Source organism: Amblyraja radiata, chromosome 2 (assembly GCF_010909765.2).
Source record: "Amblyraja radiata isolate CabotCenter1 chromosome 2, sAmbRad1.1.pri, whole genome shotgun sequence".
Taxonomy (NCBI): Eukaryota; Metazoa; Chordata; class Chondrichthyes; order Rajiformes; family Rajidae; genus Amblyraja; species Amblyraja radiata.
This window is the reverse complement of record NC_045957.1, coordinates 145,259,271-145,280,946: the sequence shown is the minus strand read 5'-3', so window position 1 is coordinate 145,280,946 and position 21,676 is coordinate 145,259,271. Positions and strand designations below refer to the sequence as shown.

Genomic DNA, 21,676 nt, shown 5'->3' with positions numbered 1-21,676 from the left:
CCAGGTCCCTCTGTTCAACTGTATTCTTCAATTCCCTACCATTTATCATGTACGTCCTATTTTGATTTGTCCTGCCAAGGTGTAACACCTCACATTTATCAGCATTAAACTCCATCTGCCATCTTTCAGCCCATTTTTCCAAATGGCCTAAATCACTCTGTAGACTTTGGAAATCCTCTTCATTATCCACAACACCCCCTATCTTGGTATCATCTGCATACTTACTAATCCAATTTACCACCCCTTCATCCAGATCATTGATGTACATGACAAACAACAAAGGACCCAACACAGATCCCTGAGGCACCCCACTAGTCACCTGCCTCCAACCCGACAAACAGCCATCCACCATTACCCTCTGGCTTCTCCCATTCAGCCACTGCTGAATCCATCTTGCTATTCCTGCATTTATACCCAACAGTTTAACCTTCTTAACCAACCTTCCATGAGGAACCTTGTCAAAGGCCTTACTAAAGTCCATATAGACAACATCCACTGCTTTATCCTCGTCAATTTCCCTAGTAACCTCTTCAAAAAATTCAAGAAGATTAGTCAAACATGACCTTCCAGGCACAAATCCATGTTGACTGTTCCTAATCAGACCATGTTTATCCAGATGCTTATATATATTATCTCTAAGTATCTTTTCCATTAATTTGCCCACCACTGAAGTCAAACTAACAGGTCTATAATTGCTAGGTTTACTCTTAGAACTATTAGAACTACAATGGTGGAAAGAAAACATTAGGCATTGTTCCAATCCAATCATTATCAGCAATCCGTCTATCACACTACAAACGGATGCTAGTGCTCTCGGATGGGGTGCCACGGATTCCATCACCAGCTGTGGTGGGAGATGGAATGAACAGGAGTCATCATTACTACACACTTTGGGCATAAATTACTTAGAAATGTTGGGAGCTTTTCACGGCCTTAAGTCATATTGCTTAGGGTTATCTCACCAGCATGTAAGATTACAAATTGATAACACCACTGTGGTAGCATACATCAACCACATGGGTGGAAACAAATCGACATCATGTGACAATCTGGCAAACAAGATCTGGCAATGGTGTATCCGCAGAGGAATTTGGATATCAGCTACCTACTTACCAGGTAGACAAAACTTAGTGGCAGACACCAGGTCACGCAAATTCAATGAGAACATCGAATGGATGTTGGACAAAAAAGTATTTGCTGAAATTACAGCACGATACGGAACACCAGATGTCGATCTATTCGCATCCAGGCTTAACCACCAAGTGCCAAAATATGTATCATGGGAACCAGACCCTGGGGCAGCAGCTACAGATGCTTTTTCGCTGCATTGGGGGAAATTGTTCTTTTATGCATTCCCTCCCTTCTGCCTCATCAGTCGGGTACTAAGTAAGATAAGACAAGACTCTGCATCTGGTATCTCTGGTACCCGATTGGCCTACCCAACCATGGTTCCCATTGGTACAGGAGATGATATTAGAACCTCACATCACCATTCAACACAGACCGGATCTACTGGTAAATCCAGCAACTAGGACAAGTCATCCTTGTCATCGTCACATTCATGTTTTGGTTTGTAGAGTCTGAAAGCTCCTTTATTACACCTGGGCTTAACAACGAGAGCTATGAACATGATCGCTGGAGCCCAACGAGAGTCAACAAAAAATCAATACCTAGTATATATCAGAAATTGGCACAGGTATTGCAACCAGAACAACATTATCCACAGAGCTACGAACATTCAACCGGTATTGGAATTTCTGGTAAATTTACACCATGACGAACGACTTACGTACAGCGCCATCAACTGTGCCAGAAGTGCCCTGTCTTCCTACCTCTGGAGAGAAACGGAACAACAGCTTGTGGGGTCACACCCTTTGGTAACCAAGCTCATGAGGGACATATTCAATGCTAACCCTCCTAAGGCCAGATATTCCCATATATGGGACGTTGGCATCGTTCTGAATCTACTAAGGAACTGGACTCCAGCCACTAGCCTGTCATTACAGATTTTGATCTTAAAAACGGTCATGCTGATGGCATTGGTCACAGCACAAAGGGCGCACTCCCTACACAAATTGAGGCTGGATAACATGACCAGTTCGCAGGAAAATTTACATTTTTACATCCAGGAACTGGTAAAACAGAACAGACAGGGATCGGCAGGCCTAAAAGTGATTTTCAATAACTACCCTGCAGATGAGCGACTGTGTGTGGTAACACATCTAAAAGAATATATTAAACAAACCAAAACCATCAGAGGCACAGAAAAGGCACTGCTCATTAGCTACAGACAGCCTCATCAACGAATAACAAAACAGACCATTTCCAAATGGATAAAACAAGTACTTACTAAAGCAGGTATAGATACTAATTGTTTTAAATCTCACTCCACCAGGGCTGCAGCTACGTCGGCAGCATACAAGTTGGATGTTCCATTGGATCAGATCCTCAAAACGGCAGGATGGTCATCAGAAGGAACTTGCCGTAAATTTTATAATAAACCAGTGGAGGAAACTGGAACTTTTTCAAAAACTATTTTAAGTTCTGTAATATAATTTGTCCCCATGAATATACAGGGTTTTATGATTTCTTTTGTTAATAAATTTGTTTGTTGCATCTACATACCGTATGGATGTCGAAAATATTTCTCCACTATACCAAGGCAGATATGTGTGTCATGGACTCGTCCACGGCATGAAATCACAGAGCTTTGAAATCTTCACGTAGTCACTCACGTGATTCCGAAGTAAAATAGTAAGATTAAACGAGAACTTACCAGTTTGAAGTTTGATCTTTATTTTATGAGGAGTAACGTTGAGGGAATACGTGCCCTCCGCTCCCACCCTTGATCATATACTCAACTGGTATCTCTTCTCTAATCTTACTATGTTTAGTCATTATAGTTATCTGTGATTCCACACCGCTGCTTTGAAGAATGACACGCATGCGTCCTAGCGGGGTTCTTCACGTATTCCCTCAACGTTACTCCTCATAAAATAAAGATCAAACTTCAAACTGGTAAGTTCTCATTTAATCTTACTATTTACATCAATATATCTCCCCAAAAGTTTTTTTTTAATTGACTCTATTATCACAAATTTCATTTGGGACTACAAAACCCACAGAATACATAAAATACATTTTTTGGTAGTTTAGGGTCTTTTCCTTTCTTTTTTTTATTTTATTTCTTTTTTTTCATTCTCTCATGTTTTCTCTTTTTTTCTTTTTTTTAAATTTAGGTTTCAAAGTTAAAAATGAAGCTGTACAATAATTGTATTACTGTCATGTCGATTGCCTTATTCTTGTACAATTGCTTCTAATAAAATAAAATCAAAAAAAAAGTATTCCATTTACATGTGGCTTTCAACAATCAACAATCTGCAGGAGGGACTCAGTGGATTGTGTGGCACCTATGGGAAGGAAAATAAATTGTCGACGCCAACAACTCCTCCCTACCCGCCCCCCACAACAGATGCTGCTCCAGATTCCAGCATCTACTGCTTCTTATGCCTCTCGTTTATTTATATGCTGCCTTTCAAGAAACTCTAGATGACATTACAGCCAAAGAAGCAATAGCATTACATGAAGGACTGCTGTGTGTCTGACTGTTCATCCGACTGCTGTGTGTCTGCAAACTATTGCACAGACAGAGCATTCACGTTGAAAGATCTAAACAATCACAGATGTTTCATGTCCAGCAGTCAAAGAGAATGAATAACACAGGGGAAGCGCGAATTTATAAAACTCATGGAATGGGATCTCTGCTAACGTATAAAATCATGAGGGGAATAGTTAGTGTGTAGGAATGAACTGCAGATGCTGAATACATGGGGTTAATGCACAGTCCAATACGCAGGATACAGGAATTAGAAACCAGAGGATGTACTTTTAAGGTGAGAGGAGAAAGATATAAACGGAACCTAAGGGGCAACCTTTTCACTCAGAGGGGGGTGGGTATATGGAACGAGGTGTCAGAGGAGGTAGTTGAGGCAGGTACTATAACAGCATTTAAAATACACTTGAACAGATACATGGATAGGAAAGGTTTAGAGGGATAAGGGCCAAATCCAAGCAAATGGGGCTAGCTTTGATCGGCTCAGCATGGACGAGTTGTGCCAAAGAGCCGGTTTTCGTGCTGTATGTCTCATATAATGCTGATAAAGGTGGATGCTGCTTCAGCAAATTCCTTCAAACAATACTTGGACTTGTTTATGCCTGGGGCAGTGATCACAATGGATTGAAGGATGTAGATTCTGAAATAATTAGTAGGGCTAAAATGATCTAGTTTCAGTCACCTCAGGATGAAAAGAATTACTCTGAGGAATTTCTCCCTCCCTGCCTTTAAATTGCCCCGAACTTTTAAATTACAATTGTCATTCTATCTACTCGGAGATCAAATGGTTTTGGGTGGTGGTGAAAAATGTGGTGATAATTACAAATCATGATTTATCACTATTGTATAGATCAGCTTGGATAAGACAGAGGATCTAACACTGTGCGTCACTGTTTGTCTAAGGGCGGGCATAAGGGGGAGGGGGTGTGTGGCTATCTAGAAAACCACAATGGCTGTTTCTAAACCAGTTTTAACAGTAAGTCACCTTCAGCCTTGTATCAGGTCATCTAAACAACTTTGCATGAATTTCCTATGATTTGCATAATCATACACTGCACAGTACACTCATTGTGCACAATACTTTTATTAGTGACTTACCCAAGAAATTTTATAATTTTGTACTTAGTGAGTTCTTCAGCCAGCACTTTAACTCCATCGTCCGTGACTTGGTTTACACTCAACCTGCATTTAACAACAAAGGATATATTAGGCAGACTACAAATGCATATCACACCCAAAGTCATTCATCAATTCAATTTTCAATTTCAATTTCAATTAAATAACTTTATTGGCATGATAAAAAAACATTGTTATATTGCCAAAGTATAAAACATGACATACATATTTGAAATGCATAAGTATAAATACAAGTATACAGTGCATGGATAGATATGTCCCTGTACATAAACTTGCAATAGGCCGATAGCCCTTTATTGATTGCTACACGTTCTTGTAGCTGTAAGCAGTACAATACAATAGCAAGTTTAGCAATTCAATATTAATTTCTTAGTGTTAGTTAATGTCGATTAGTGTGTGCGTACATATGTGCATGTTGGTCATTCACCGTCTCTCAGGTTATGGCATGGTGTTACGTATTGTGCACCAAGATGTGCTGTATTTCCTTCGCCAAGGATTATTCTTAGTTTTGATGTATCATCTAGTTCTTTAAAATCAGGGGTTGCCACACTGAGTTTGTCAAAGTATGCTTTCCTTGTTTTGTCAAATTTATTGCATTTTAGGAGGAAGCGCACCTCTGTTTCAATCTCATCTGTCAAACAGTGGCCGCATATTCTGTTTTCTCTTGGTTGCCAGAATCTCTTCTGTCTTCCTTTTTCAACTGCCAAATAGTGGTCACTTAACCTGTATTTGGTGAGGGTCTGTCTCTGCTTTATGTCTCTAACAGTTGAGAGATAGTCTGCCAATTTATAGTCTCTTTTTAGGGAACGGTAACATTCTAATCTGCTTTGGCTTTTGCTTTCTTTATCCCAATGTTCCAAGTACGTTTCTTTACATTGTTTGATAATTTGATTCACTCTAATTGGTGATTGGGGGCCAGTATTGATCTGGGGCCATCCAGGGTTTAACGGGATAGGGTTTAACTGAATAGGGGTAGTTAGTCTCAGTACCAACTGACACAGGGAACTCTTGTCTGGGTTCCCCTCTTGTGTTTGAAAGGCTTTAAACTGGAGGGTATCTGGGGGGCTAGATTTAAGGTGATTCCAAAAATTTAGTGCACTTTTCTGGATATTTATTATCAGTGGGTATCTGCCTAGTTCCGCCCTACATGCGTTTGTTGGTGTTTTCATCAATAACTAATCAATCTCCCGTGTCCTTACACGAGGTTTCGAAGTGGATTAGGAGAGCAAGGGCATAACTGAACCAAAGCAAAAGCATATGTAATGGAGTCGTACAGTATGGAAAGGCTCTTCAGCCCAACTCGTACATGCCAATGAAGATGCCCCATCTAAGATAGTCCCATTTGCCTGCATTTAGCCCATATACCTCTGAAACTTACCTATCCATGTACATGTCCTAGTGTCTTTTAAATGCTGGTTTATCTTGCCTCAACAACCTCTTCTGGCAACTCGTTCCATGCACCTCCCATCACGAGTGAAAAAGTTCCTAGTAAATCTCCCTCTTCTGACTTTAAACCTATGTCCTCTGGTTGTTGATGCTCCTACCCTGGGTGAAAGACTCTCTGCATTCATCATATCTATTCTCCTCATGATTTTATACACCTCTAAAACATCACCCACCCCTCAGTCTCCTGCACTCATAGGAATAAATTCCTAGCCTGCCCAACTTTTCTCTATAGCTCAGGTTCTCAAATCATGGCAACATCCTAGTAAATGTTCTCTGCACCCTTTCCAGCTTAAAATAAGTCTACATAATATGGTGAACATTAACAATTGTTTATTTCAGGTTGAAATGCATTCCGTTAGCTTACTTATACTAGTTGAATGTTTAAGAAAGAACTGCAGATGCTGGAAAAATCGAAGGTAGACAAAAATTCTGGAGAAATTCAGCAGGTGAAGCAGCATCTATGGAGCGAAGGAATAGGTGACATTTCGGGTCGAGACCCTTCTACAGACCCTTCCTCAGGGTCTGAAGAAGGGTCTCGACCCGAAACGTCACTCATTCCTTCGCTCCATAGATGCTGCTTCACTCGCTGAGTTCCTCCAGCATTTTTGTCTACCTTATACTAGTTGAATAGTATCAAGGATTTACTCCCATTTGGAAGAGTATGGGCTTAATATGGATAGGCAGCACAGATTTGTATGTGGCAGATCATGTCTCACTAATAATTGAGATATGAGGAGGTTTAGTTTAGTTTAGTTAATGCCCCTGTCCCACTTAGGAAACCTGAACGGAAACCTCTGGAGAATTTGCGCCCCACCCAAGGTTTCCGTGCAGTTCCCAGAGGTTTTTGTCAGTCTCCCTACCTGCTTCCACTACCTGCAAGCTCTGGCAACCACCTGCAACCTCTGGGAAATGCACGGAAACCTTGGGTGGGGCGCAAAGTCTCCAGAGGTTTCCGTTCAGGTTTCCTAAGTGGGACAGGGGCATTAGAGATACAGTGCGGAAACAGACCCTTTGGCCCACAAAGTCTGTACTGACCAGCGATCCCAGCACACTAACGCTATCCAACACACACTAGCGACAATTTACAATTATACCAAGCCAATTAACCAAGCCAAATCTGTATATCTTTGGAGTGTGGGGGAAACTGAAAATCTCAGGGAAATCCCACGCAGGTCACGGGGAGAATGTACAAACTCTGTACAGACAGCACCCGTAGTCAGGATCGAATCCGGGTCTCTATTGCTGTAAGGCAGGAGTTCTAGCACTATGCCACTGTGCCACCAGTGACGAAAGAGACTGATGAAGGTAGGGTGGTGGATGCTGTATATATGGATTTTAGTAAAGCTTTCGATAAGGTCCCTCATATTAATCAGAATATCTTTCTTCCACTGCAACCCTCTGTCTACTCTGAAGAAGCCAGACAACCAAGTTATCATGGATCCCATACATCTGAATCTTCTGGACCAGCCGTAAAAAAAACCTTGCAGGCAACATCCACCGCCCGCCCTAACATCATCAATCTCCTTTGTCACCTCACATAGAAACATAGAAACATAGAAAATAGGTGCAGGAGTAGGCCATTCGGCCCTTCGAGCCTGCACCGCCATTCAATATGATCATGGCTGATCATCCAACTCAGTATCCTGTACCTGCCTTCTCTCCATACCCCCTGATCCCTTTAGCCACAAGGGCCACATCTAACTCCCTCTTAAATATAGCCAATGAACTGGCCTCAACTACATTCTGTGGCAGAGAATTCCACAGATTCATCACTCTCCGTGTAAAAAATGTTTTTCTCATCTCAGTCCTAAAAGACTTCCCTCTTATCCTTAAACTGTGACCCCTTGTTCTGGACTCCCCAACATCGGGAACAATCTTCCTGCATCTAGCCTGTCCAACTCCTTAAGAATTTTGTAAGTTGCTATAAGATCCCCCCTCAATCTTCTAAATTCTAGCGAGTACAAACTGAGTCTATCCAGTCTTTCTTCATATGAAAGTCCTGACATCCCAGGAATCAGTCTGGTGAACCTTCTCTGTATTCCCTCTATGGCAATAATGTCCTTCCTTAGATTAGGAGACCAAAACTGTACGCAATACTCCAGGTGTGGTCTCACCAAGACCCTGTACAACTGCAGTAGAACCTCCCTGCTCCTATACTCACCTCACATGAAGCACTGCATTGGAACTGAAGTGTTTTGGAACATCCCAAGGTCTTTGAATGGCTCTAATTTCTATCTTAATCCCACAACAAATACTTTAAAAGAGGGAGATACAACCTATTCATGAAAAATTGATGGAATAAATGAAAACGTACCTGACCACTGTGAGTTTATGGAAGCAAGGAATTAGTTCTTTCACTCCATAGTCGTTGATATTGTTGTTGTCCAACTCAAGGGCAATCGACGTTTTACGATGGCGCAGGATGTTTGCAATCGCACTGCAGTCAGCAGAGAAGGCGTTGCAGAACGTGAGTTTGATATAATCAGCGCAAATCCCTCTTGCTGCAAGATTGGCCACCGCTTCGCTCTGCGTTTCAAAAATGTAGCGCGCCAGCCAGATAAACTGGGGCAAAGCTTGCACTCTGCAAAAGCCTTGGTATGGCGATGAAGGGAGATTTTTTAAGTGTGTCTTTACGCGATCGGCAAGGTAGGTCTTAAGTGCCGAGCGCTTCCTTTGGACACCGCCCGTGGAGGACAAATGTTTGAACAAGTCCCTTTTAGCTTTAGACAAGAGGCCACAAAGAAAGAGAGTGGTGAACTGCAGGTGTTCATTTGTTTCGAATATTTCCTTTCTGTGATTCATATTATATCCTATGCAATGTAACAAAAGAGAATTGACTTTCATGTGACGGTCACATTTGGCAAAAAACTTAATGGCTTCTCTGGCACTGATGTCCTCATCTACAACCAAGACAAAAGCCGTGAAAAATGACTGTAGGGTTAAATGAAGAAACTCGTATGTGGACTGGTTCCCACATCCGTCGTAATGGCACGCAGTTTTGATGAAACCCAATTTCAAATCTTCTTCAGAGATGTTGGCCTCGGTCATTTGCTCCTGACTGAAGATGAAGTTGTTGTTTTCAATTCCTCTCCTTGCTAATTTTCCTAAACGCATCAGCACACATTTCTTTGCTTTGAAGGTCTCCTTTTGACTGTTGCTTTGCTTGTTTAGTCCCCGCTTGATAGAATGATTCAAGAATACCTCCAACATCAACAGGTAAATGTCGGTTAACGTGATGTGATCCAAGAGCCGCTGAGGGCTACTTGTGGACTGGAAATGTTCATAGCATTTAAATATAATCCAACAAAACAAAGGCACTGAACACAGACTGCACAGGTGAGGGTTGGCCTCCAGCTGGGTCAGAACTAGACTTTGATCGGCCTTGTTTTTGAAATATTTCTTCAAATAACCCCGCAAATGTTCTTTGGAAAAGCCCTTCAGTGCCACTCTCTTTCTCACCATCCTCAATGGCAAGTCTGTGCCTGTCCTTGCTGTCAACAATTTCATGGAGCCTTTCAACAATTTTCCGCGGAGAAGGTTCAACAACAGGGCCACAGGGTGTGTGGGCTCGAAGGGCGATGAGATATCAGGAATATCGTTAAGGTCGCCATCCATGTGAAGTTCATCGAATCCGTCCAGTGTGAAGAGAACGGTGGCTGGATGCTGTCGGATGTAACTGAATATCTCATCGGTGTCTTTATCAGGGTAACAGTTGTACTTGAACAGAAGATCTCGCAGAGAGATTTTGTCCTCCTCCTTGAAGCTGTTGAACATTCTGCATCTAAACTTGAAGAAGAACTTGATATCGCCACAGAGCTCTCCCTTTGACCACAGGTTCTGAAGTCTCTGGAGGAGAATGGTCTTTCCCACTCCAGCGTCACCCGTTACAAACACAGTTTCGGCATCTTCATTAATGATTTCAATGTCACTGAACAGATCCTCCAAGTCGGTGATGGTCCCTTTAATTTCATTGACTGCGTTGATTACCTCCATAACAGTCTCAGTGTATGTATCATCCAATAAGATATCTTCCTTCCTGACATATGAGGTGACAAACCTTGTGTCTTGCCGTAGATCCTGTCTGATTTTCTGAATGTACTGCAAGACTGGAAAGAAAAATGCATAGTTAATATAACAGATTTTAAATCCACCATTGGATCATGAGATATAAATGTCAAAAGTGGTCTAAGTGCAGAGAATATTTCAATTTGTGGGGAAGAACAAAGATGGAGATCATTGATACAAGAATTTTTTTTTTTTTGATACAGCGCGGAAACATGCCCTTGGGCCCACCAAGTCCACACCGACCTGCGATCCCCGCACATAAGTTCACAAGTTCATTTATTGTCACATACACCAATTGGTGTAGTGATACTTCACTGGTCAAATCAGTCATACAATTTAAAAAATCAACAGACTCAAAAAAACACATTTTGACATAAACATCCATCACAGTGACTCCTACACATTCCTCACTGTGATGGCAGGCGGAATTAAAGTTCCAAGTCCTTAAGGGGTTGGACAGGCTAGATGCAGGAAGATTGCTTCCGATGTTGGGGAAGTCCAGGACAAGGGGTCACAGCTTAAGGATAAGGGGGAAATCCTTTAAAACTGAGATGAGAAGAACTTTTTTCACACAGAGAGTGGTGAATCTCTGGAACTCCCTGCCACAGAGGGTAGTCGAGGCCAGTTCATTGGCTATATTTAAGAGGGAGTTAGATGTGGCCCTTGTGGCTAAGGGGATCAGAGGATATGGAGAGAAGGCAGGTACGGGATACTGAGTTGGATGATCAGCCATGATCATATTGAATGGCGGTGCAGGTTCGAAGGGCCGAATGGCCTACTCCTGCACCTAATTTCTATGTTTCTATGTTTCTATGTTTCTCCTGTATCAGGGGGATGTCGGCTCCCCCGCGCCGGGCGATCGAACCTCGCGTTGGTGGTGGTCGAGTCTTCCGCAGCGTTATTGACACTATTCCACACACTAGGAACAATTTTACATTTATACCAAGCCAATTAACCTACAAACCTGTATGTCTTTGGAGTGTGGGAGGAAACCGAAGATCTCTGAGATAACCCACGCAGGTCACGGGGAGAACGTGCAAATTCCGTACAGACAAGAATGTTACTGATGAATGTTACCCATTGGAAGAAGTAATGAATATCAATGCGGAGTCAACAAAATTAATATCATACTTGTATAACAGTATTTTAAATATAGAATTACCATCAACAGAGGCAATTAGAGAAACATAGAAACATAGAAACATAGAAAGTAGGTGCGAGAGTAGACCACCAGGTCCGTCGAGCCCGCACCGCCATTCGCTCATGGCTGAACACTAAACAGACACACTTACCCACAAACAGTAGACACAAGACACAGAACACAAGACACTACCCTCCCCTTTATACCGCTATCACCCCTCTCCACCCCAAGAACCTCGCGATCTCCTGGGGAGGCAAAAAACCGGATAAAAACCCAGGTCCAATTCGGGAAAAAAATCCGGGAAATTCCTCTCCGACCCCAATCCAGGCGATCGACACTTGTCCAGGAGATCACTCAGGTCTTACTATACTAACCATACCTAGGTCCATATCCCTGCCCTCTCCCCGTAGCCCCTTATCCCCTTGGCAGCTAAAAAACCATCTATTTTAGTCTTAAATATATTTAAAGTTTCTGCTTCCACTGCTCCCTGGGGCAGTGAATTCCATAAATTAACCACCCTCTGGGTGAAGAAGTTCTTCCTCATCTCAGTTTTTAAAAGAGCCCCCCCTTATTCTGCAACTATGTCCCCTAGTTCTAGTTTCCCCGATCATTGGGAACATCCTCGGTGCATCCACCCGATCAAGGCCCCTCACGATCTTATATGTTTCAATGAGATCGCCTCTCATTCTTCTAAACTCCAAAGAGTAGAGTTCCAGCCTACTTAACCTTTCCTCATATGTCAATCCCCTCATTGCAGGAATTAATCTTGTAAACCTTCGCTGCACTGCCTCCAGGGCTAGTACATCCTTTCTTAAGTATGGACCCCAGAACTGTACACAGTATTCCAAATGTGGTCTCACTAATACTGTGTACAGCTGCAGCAAGACCTCCGTGTTTTTATACTCAATCCCCCTAGCAATAAAGGCCAAAACTCCATTGGCCTTCCTGATTGCTTGCTGCACCTGCATACTAACTTTTAGTGATTCATGTACTAATACCCCTAGATCCCTTTGCGTTGCATTACAACGCAGCTCTTCCTCATTTAGAAAATAACTTGCCCTATCATTTTTTTTCCCAAAGTGAATGACTTCACATTTATTAGTATTAAATTTCATCTGCCAAGTTGTTGCCCACTCACCTAGCTTATCTATATCCTTTTGCAGACTCTTCCTATCCTCCTCATCCCCTACTTTTCCTCCCATTTTTGTATCGTCCGCAAATTTTGATATATTACACTTGGTTCCCTCCTCCAAATCATTTATATAAATTGTGAACAACTGGGGTCCCAGCACCGACCCTTGCGGAACCCCGCTAGTTACCGGTTGCCATCCCGAGTATGAACCATTTATCCCCACTCTCTGCTTCCTATTTGTTAGCCAATCCTCTACCCATGCTAATATATTACCCCCAATCCCATAATTTTTTATTTTTAGCAATAGTCTCTTATGTGGCACCTTGTCAAAAGCCTTTTGGAAGTCCAAGTATACCACATCCACCGGTTCCCCTTTATCCACCCGGGTTGTTACTTCCTCAAAGAATTCGAGCAGATTCGTTAAACAGGACTTCCCCTTCACAAAACCATGCTGGTTCTGTCCGATGAAGTCATGTTTATCCAAGTGCCCCGTTAGTGTTTCTTTAATAATTGTCTCTAACATTTTACCCACCACCGATGTTAGACTAACCGGTCTATAGTTACCCGCCTTCTGTTTACTTCCTTTTTTAAATATAGGTGTTACATTGGCCATTTTCCAATCCACTGGGACCGTTCCTGCCTCCAGGGAGTTTTGGAAAATTATCACCAATGCATCCACAATCCCCACCGCTATCTCCCTCAAGACCCTTGGATGTAATCCATCAGGCCCAGGGGATTTATCCTCCTTCAGTCTCATTAATTTCCCTAATACCACCTCCTTGGTGATCTTAATAGTATTTAGCTCCTCCATTCCTACCGCCCCCTGTTTATCCAGCGTTGGAATATTTTTTGTGTCTTCTATGGTGAAGACTGATACAAAATACTCGTTTAATGCCTTTGCCATTTCCATGTTCCCCACCAACAACTCTCCAGTCTCACCCTCCAATGGACCAACGTTCACCTTAGCCACCCTTTTTCTTTTTATATAGCTATAAAAACTCTTACTATTAGTTTTTATGTTGTTCGCTAAATTCCTTTCATAGTCTATTTTCCCCGTCTTAATTAATCTCTTAGTTATTTTTTGCTGACCTTTAAATGCTTCCCAATCCTCTACCCTCCCACTATCTCTGGCTACCTTATATGCCCTTGCCTTCAGCCGAATACTATCCTTTATAGTTTTACTGAGCCATGGCTGACTGTTCTTACCCTTACCCCTTTTTTTCTTCATAGGAATAAATTTTTCTTGAAGGTTATACAGTAGACCCTTAAACGTACACCACTGCTCATGTACCGTCTTATTCTTGAGTCTGCTATCCCAGTCAACTTTGATCAGCTCAGTCCTCATACCTTCATAATCCCCCTTATTTAGACTAAGCACCCTAGCCTGAGTTTCAACCTGCTCCCCTTCTATTTGAATATGGAATTCGACCATATTGTGGTCACTTGTTCCCAACGAGTCCCTAACTATGACATTTTTAATTAATCCTGCTTCATTACACAGGACCAGATCCAAGATTGCCTCCCCCCTTGTCGGTTCGGTGACATACTGTTCTAGGAACCCGTCTCTAATACATTCTATAAACTCTTCCTCTAGTCTACCCTGCCCAGTTTGGTTTGCCCAATTAATATGAAAATTGAAGTCCCCCATGATTACAGCAGTTCCCTTTTTACATGCGTCAACTATTTGCAGATTTATGTTCTGACTAACAGCGTCACAGCTATTTGGAGGTCTATAAATTACACCCACTAGTGTTTTTTTCCCCTTATTATTCTCTATCTGTACCCAAGCTGTTTCACTATCCTGATCCTTCAACGCAATATCCTTCCTCTCTATTGCCGTTATTCCCTCCCTTATTAAAAGGGCCACCCCTCCTCCCTTTCTTTCCTGTCTATCTTTCCTAATTGTCGAGTACCCCTCTATATTTAACTCCCAGTCCTGATCTCCTTGCAGCCATGTCTCCGTAATGGCCACGATATCATAACTATATATACTTAATTGCACCGTTAATTCATTTATCTTATTACGAATACTCCGTGCATTTAAATAAAGCACTTTCAGATGATTTTTACTACCCTTCCTTTCCGTTTTTGCCCCTTTTACATCTAGATCTTTATCTTCACAAATTCTGTCTCCTGTCACATTTTGAATTTCCGCTTCCCCACTGATACCCTGCTCTATTTCCTCTACCCCTGCCGTTATTACCCCCCTTGATACCTCCCCCCCGCTACTTAGTTTAAAGACCTCTCTACTGCCCTAGTTATATGATTTGCCAGGACCCCAGTCCCAGCACCGTTCAGGTGAAGTCCGTCCTTACAGAACAGATCCCCAAGACTGGGAAAAAGAATTAATGATAAAAATCTCAAAAGAAACATGGGAAAAATATTTTATACATATACATACATGTTCGATTAATGCTAGACATAACTTAATTCAATTTAAAATATTACATAGATTATATTATTCCAAAATTAGGTTGAATAAATTTTATCCAAATATTTCTCCCATTTGTGATAAATGTCTTTCTCAAAATGCCAATATTACACACTCATTTGTCTCTTGTACAAAACTTTATAAATTTTGGTGTGATATATTTGATATATTCTCAAAGCTATTTAAGACAAAAATAGAACCTAATACTGAAATGATTATATTTGGAGTAAGTGGAGATGGGAACAAATTAAATACACACCAAAACTCATTTTTCAATTATGGGTTAATAACAGCAAAAAAACATACTTAAATTTTGGAAAAATGCTAATATACCAACATTTAAAATGTGGATCAGTAATATGCTGGACACAGCACATTTGAAAGAAATGAGACTCCTCCTAATAGACAAACAAGACCTATTCTTAAGGAGTTAGAAACATAGAAATTAGGTGCAGGAGTAGGCCATTCGGCCCTTCGAGCCTGCACCGCCATTCAATATGATCATGGCTGATCATCCAACTCAGTATCCCGTACCTGCCTTCTCTCCATACCCTCTGATCCCCTTAGCCACAAGGGCCACATCTAACTCCCTCTTAAATATAGCCAATGAACTGGCCTCGACTACCCTCTGTGGCAGAGAGTTCCAGAGATTCACCACTCTCTGTGTGAAAAAAGTTCTTCTCATCTCGGTTTTAAAGGATTTCCCCCTTATCCTTAAGCTGTGACCCCTTGTCCTGGGCTTCCCCAACATCGGGAGCAATCTTCCTGCATCTAGCCTGTCCAACCCCTTAAGAATTTTATAAGTTTCTATAAGATCCCCCCTCAATCTTCTAAATTCTAGAGAGTATAAACCAAGTCTATCCAGTCTTTCTTCATAAGACAGTCCTGACATCCCAGGAATCAGTCTGGTGAACCTTCTCTGCACTCCCTCTATGGCAATAATGTCCTTCCTCAGATTTGGAGACCAAAACTGTACGCAATACTCCAGGTGTGGTCCCCATTTATTGATTTCTTGGATTCATGTGGTGACATAGTATCATGAAAACCAACAGTTTCAGGTATGGGTGAAAGATGATTTAGAATATTTAAAAAAAAATCATCTCACTGTGGCGATTGAACAATCTCCCTCCTGCTTTCCTTCTTCACTTATTCCTTCGCTTTCACTTTCTCTTTATTGGTTTTTCACGCACGCTCACTAATCTATTCTTCACTTTTCACAACCTCTTTTTCTTCTCTCCTTTCTCACTTCTCTCTTTAAAAAAAAAGGGAAGTTGTACAGAGAATGTAATATGTTAACATCGTTTTTGTATCAATGCATTGTGTACTCACTTCTAATAAATAAAATATATAACAAATAAAAAATAAATGTTACTGAGGGAGCTGGGAATGGTGAAACTCAACTATATGTTGAGGTTGGAGTGAAGAACACTCTTGCACTGGTGAAGGATATATCTGTGAAGATTAAAAGAAGGGATGCAAATGGCTTATGTGGAAATGAACAGCAGTACAACATGATGGATTGAATAGTTTGCTTGTAACACAGACATGACCATCCTGGATATCTGATAGTGAGGTGCAGTCCCTACAACCAGCCGATGGAATTCACCTCAGCTGTGCTGCCAGCAGTCTACATCCCTACCCATGTGGACGTCAAACTTGCTCTGAATGAACTGTACCCCACTATCAATAGCCCTAAGACTAAACACCTTGAAGCCTAGCTCGTTGTAGCCGAAGACTTCAAACAAGCCGACCTCAGAGGTGCACTGTCAACGTACTATCAGCGTGTCCCTTGTCGCACCAGGGGCCCCTGCGACCACTGCTACAGATCATTACAGACCATTGGTTGCCATTGGGTGCCACGGTGACGCAACAGTAGAACTACCGCCTTACAGCGCCAGAGACCCGGGTTCAATCCTGACCTCAGGTGCTGTCTGTACGGAGTCTGTACCTTCTCCCTGTGACCATGTGGGTTTTATCTGGGTGCTCCGGTTTCCTCCCACACTCCAAAGACGTGCAGGTTTGTAGGCTAATTGGCTTGGTATCATTGTAAATTATCCCTCATGTGTGTATTGCACAGGGGTCACTGGTCAGCGTGGACTTAGTGGGCCTAAGGGCATGTTTCCGCGCTGTATCTCTAAATTAAACTAAACTATTGTAGTTTACCACGCCTATCACTCTGTTCCTCAGCCACATTTTGGAAAATCTGATCACCCAGCTATATTCCTACTCCCTGCCTACAAACAAAAACTGAAGCAGGAGAATCCGGTACAGAGAGTTGATCAATGCTGGTCAGTGGACACAGATGACATCCTATGTGACTGATTTGAGACAGTGGACTGGGTTTCAGCAACTAAGTTACAGAGAAAGGTTGAACCAGTTAGGTCTTTATTCTTTGGAGTGCAGAAGGTTAAGGGGGGACTTGATAGAGGTCTTTAAAATGATGAGAGGGATAGACAGAGTTGACGTGGGTAAGCTTTCCCATTGAGAGTAGGGAAGATTCAAACAAGAGGACATGATTTGAGAATGAAGGGACAGAAGTTTAGGGGTAACATGAGGGGGAACTTCTTTACTCAGAGAGTGGTAGCTGTGTGGAATGAGCTTCCAGTGGAAGTGATGGAGGCAGGCTCGATTTTATCATTTAAAAATAAATTGGATAGGTATATATGGACGGGAAAGGAATGGAGGGTTATGGTCTGAGTGCAAGTAGATGGGACTAGGGGAGAATAAGTGTTCGGCACGGACTAGAAGGGCCGAGATGGCCTGTTTCCGTGCTGTAATTGTTATATGGTTATATTATATTATATGGACTGGTCCCTCCAGTGCGTGAATCTAGGACTAGAGGTCATAGCCTCAGAATTAAGAAAGAGATGAGGAGGAATTTCTTTACAGGGTGGTGAATTTGCGGAAATCTTTGCCACAGAAGGCTGTGGAAGGAATGGTTATTTTTAAGGCAGAGATAGATAGATTTGTGATAGTACAGGTGTCAAGGGCTATGAGGAGAAGGCAGGAGAATAGAGTTAGGAGGGAGAGATAGATCAGCCATGATTGAATGGCGGAGTAGACTTGATGGGCCGAATGGCCTAATTCTGCTACTATCACTTATGACTTTATGATCCATAGAAAATAGGTGCAGGAGGAGGCCATTCAGCCCTTCGAGCCAGCACCACCATTCATTGTGATCATGGCTGATCGTCCCCTATCAATAACCCGTGCCTACCTTCTCCCCATATCCCTTGACTCCACTATCCCCTAGAGCTCTATCTAACGCTCTCTTAAATCCATCCAGTGATTTGGCCTCCACTGCCCTCTGTGGCAGGGAATTTCTATAAATTCACAACTCTCTGGGTGAAAAGGTTTTTCTCACCTCAGTCTTAAATGACCTTCCCTTTATTCTAAGAATCCTCAGGGATTCTGCAGTCAACTTGAATGAGTGACTGACTTCATCCCTTATCCTATATCTATACACTGTGGATGCCTCAATTGTAATCATTTAGAGTCATAGAAACATAGAAACATAGAAATTAGGTGCAGGAGTAGGCCATTCGGCCCTTCGAGCCTGCACCGCCATTCAATATGATCATGGCTGATCATCCAACTCAGTATCCCGTACCTGCCTTCTCTCCATACCCTCTGATCCCCTTAGCCACAAGGGCCACATCTAACTCCCTCTTAAATATAGCCAATGAACTGGCCTTTCCGCTGACATCAAGGGCTGAGTCTTTCCGCTGACATCAAGGGCTCATCACACGTCAATGTTATGACCAAGATTGGTTGTCAGGAAGATATTTTTCTCTTTGTCCTATCTGTTGTACTTGATTGCTTGATTGTACTCATATATAATATGATTTGACAGGCTAGCAAGCAAACAAATCTTTTCACTCTACATACATGTGACAATAAAAAACCAATAACCTGTTTACATCATAACATAGACATGTGGTGTACAATGGAAAAGGTAAATGTAATGCCCCTGTCCCACTTAGGAAACCTGAACGGAAACCTCTGGAGACTTTGTGCCCCACCCAAGGTTTCCATGCGGTTCCCAGAGATTTTTGTCAGTCTCCCTACCTGCTTCCACTGCCTGCAACCTCCGGCAACCACATGCAACCTCCGGGAACAGCACGGAAACCTTGGGAGGGGCGCAAAGTCTCCAGAGGTTTCCGTTCATGTTTCCTAAGTGGGACTGGGGCATAACAGCACACTATTTTTTAAAATGTATCAGATATGCAATGAAAAACTCTTACCATTGTCGGTAATAATGACTGATTTCGCCTGTATGTGTTCTGACGGCTGATACTGTATTTCTTTTAGCCATGGGGCTAGGTCTGGGTAAATCTCATTTGCTTGGTACAAAATGTGTAAGAAATATTCTGCCGTTTCTTCTCCCTTGCTCTGAACTAGATCCAATATTTGTCGAACCTATAAATAAACAAAATGCAGGTTACAGTTTGTGAAGGAACGAACTGCAGATGCTGGTTTAAACCGAAGACGGACACAAAAAAACCAGAGTAATTCAGCGGGACAGGCAGCATCTCCGAAGAAAAGGAATGGGTTACGGTTCAGGTCGAGACCCTTCTTCAGACTACAGTTTGCCAGGAATCCAACTCCCTTGTGGTGAAAATGGACAGAATCCAAACTAATCCTAAAAAAGGCACAGTACAAAAGACAGTACAAAACATTAAGCATCTTGGTTGGTCTGGGAAATGGCAAATGTCACACTAATCACAGGAGGTGTGTTCTTCTCAAGTTGGGGGAATGAAAAACAAAGCTGGGTGTTGGATCTTAGTTGGTGTTGTATTCTATCTAATTCGACCCAACATGGACCATAATTTAGTGCCTTATTCAATGGTACCTTTACCCAGGAGACATCTGTGAGCTGTACTTTAAAAGGAAAGAAACATTGGCCATTCCCATTTACGATTGAGACAAGGTAGATTTCTTCTCTCGGTGTATTGCAAGTCTTTGGAATTGTCCAACTCAGAGCTGTGGAGGCTGATTACTGAATAAACTAAAGCTGAAGAAAGACCAATATTTGATCTGCATGGTAGAGATGGGTTATCAGGAAAAGGCAGGAAAGTGGAGACAAGATCCAAAGCAGAATAGCAATGGTTTTAATCTCAATGCCAAAGCAAAATCAAAGGGCCACATAATTTACCCCTGTTCCAATTTCTTATCGAGATCCTTCTTTGACCCGAAACGTCACCCAACCCCCGAATCTGGAGGTGTACTTTTTCATTCTTTTATACTTTTTGCCCGAATAGTGAAGGGAGAAGAGGGAGTGGCCAGGGTGTGACGTCCCTGATTATACTGCTGGCCTTGCCAAGCCTCTCAAAACTCCGCAAGGATTTCACACAACTCATCTCAGGACTGCCAGACCCCAGTTCTTTCCTAGAGGTTTGTAAATGACAGGAGAATCCCAGTGCGAAGCAATGCCCCCTGATAATACATGTTGACACAATTCTTCCAAAGACATGAGTGATTTTTAAAAGAAATCAATTCACATGAAACAAGTTTCTAATCCACAGAGCAATGCCAAGGGGCGATTGAATCTTTACCTTGGCTGCCTGTGTTGGCTGCTGCTGTGATAGCTCAGCTTCCTCGCGTGAAATGTACTTGTGTTTCAGCAGGTTGTCCAGCACGCACTCTGTGTTTGTGATACGTCCCACCAAGACCTCTCGGTGAAACTTCAACAACTTTGTAAATGAGTGAGCGGAAATGGATGGCATTTGCTGCTTGGACCCAAGTTGGCATTCTCCATCCATATTTGCATCCTGGGCACTGGAATCACAGGCTTCTACCATCTTCCTCTGCCATGCTCTTCACTGAAATCCAGGGGTTCCTTAACGGATTCCAGATCGCACATCTACGTAAAACATAATATATCAAAGTGTTAATGTCAAGTGACTAATACTGTTTACAACTACCAATTCTATAATGTATGACAATAGAAGTTCAAATAGTAATAGAACCACAGAGATTTACACAAAACAGGTTAGTGAGGACACTAGCAAATTTGAGGAACAGCGCCTCATATTTCACTTGGGTAGCTTACAACCGGACAGTATGAATTCTCCAGTTCACAACTATATATCCCTCTTGGGTGCACACCTGTCTCTATCTAGCAATCTGCCTATCAGGGAACCTCCTCACTGAGATCATCTGATGCCGGAGGTACACAAAAATGTTGGAGAAACTCAGCGGGTGCAGCAGCATCTATGGAGCGAAGGAAATAGGTGACGTTTCGGGCCGAAACCCTTCTTCATCTGATGCTGGCCCTGGTTTGTCCTGCCTTTTTTCACTTCCAGTTTTTTTTAACCTCACTCTCCCTACTACATTATTGAGTTGAGTTGAGTTTAGTTTATTGTCACATGTATCGAGGTACAGTGAAAAGCTTCTCTTGACGTTCTTGCCATAGAGGGAGTACAGAGAAGGTTCACCAGACTGATTCCTGGGATGGCAGGACTTTCATATGAAGAAAGACTGGATAGACTTGGCTTGTACTCGCTAGAATTAAGAAGATTGAGGGGGGGTCTTATAGAAATTTACAAAATTCTCAAGGGGTTGGACAGGCTAGATGCAGGAAGATTGTTCCCGATGTTGGAGGAAGTTCAGAACAAGGGGTCACAGTTTAAGGATAAGGGGGAAATCTTTTAGGATCGAGATGAGAAAAACATTTTTCACACGGAGTGGTGAATCTGTGTAATTCTCTGC

The 21,676-nt window shown here is 42.3% G+C and overlaps 1 protein-coding gene across 4 annotated transcripts in view; it reads right to left on the bottom strand.

The window, feature by feature from the left end:
• The window catches only part of LOC116970062 (nucleotide-binding oligomerization domain-containing protein 1-like), an 87,279-nt gene that overhangs the window by 38,544 nt on the left and 27,059 nt on the right, over nucleotides 1-21,676 (bottom strand). For all 4 annotated transcript variants that reach the window (XM_033016799.1, XM_033016812.1, XM_033016805.1 and 1 more), the window contains exons 2-5: nucleotides 20,521-20,828; nucleotides 19,210-19,384; nucleotides 8,511-10,302; nucleotides 4,712-4,795 (exon numbers count right to left, since the gene is read on the bottom strand). In XM_033016799.1, coding sequence (XP_032872690.1) covers nucleotides 4,712-4,795; nucleotides 8,511-10,302; nucleotides 19,210-19,384; nucleotides 20,521-20,766 — 2,297 coding nt within the window. In that variant the 5' untranslated portion in view covers nucleotides 20,767-20,828. The remainder of the gene's footprint in view (nucleotides 1-4,711; nucleotides 4,796-8,510; nucleotides 10,303-19,209; nucleotides 19,385-20,520; nucleotides 20,829-21,676) is intronic.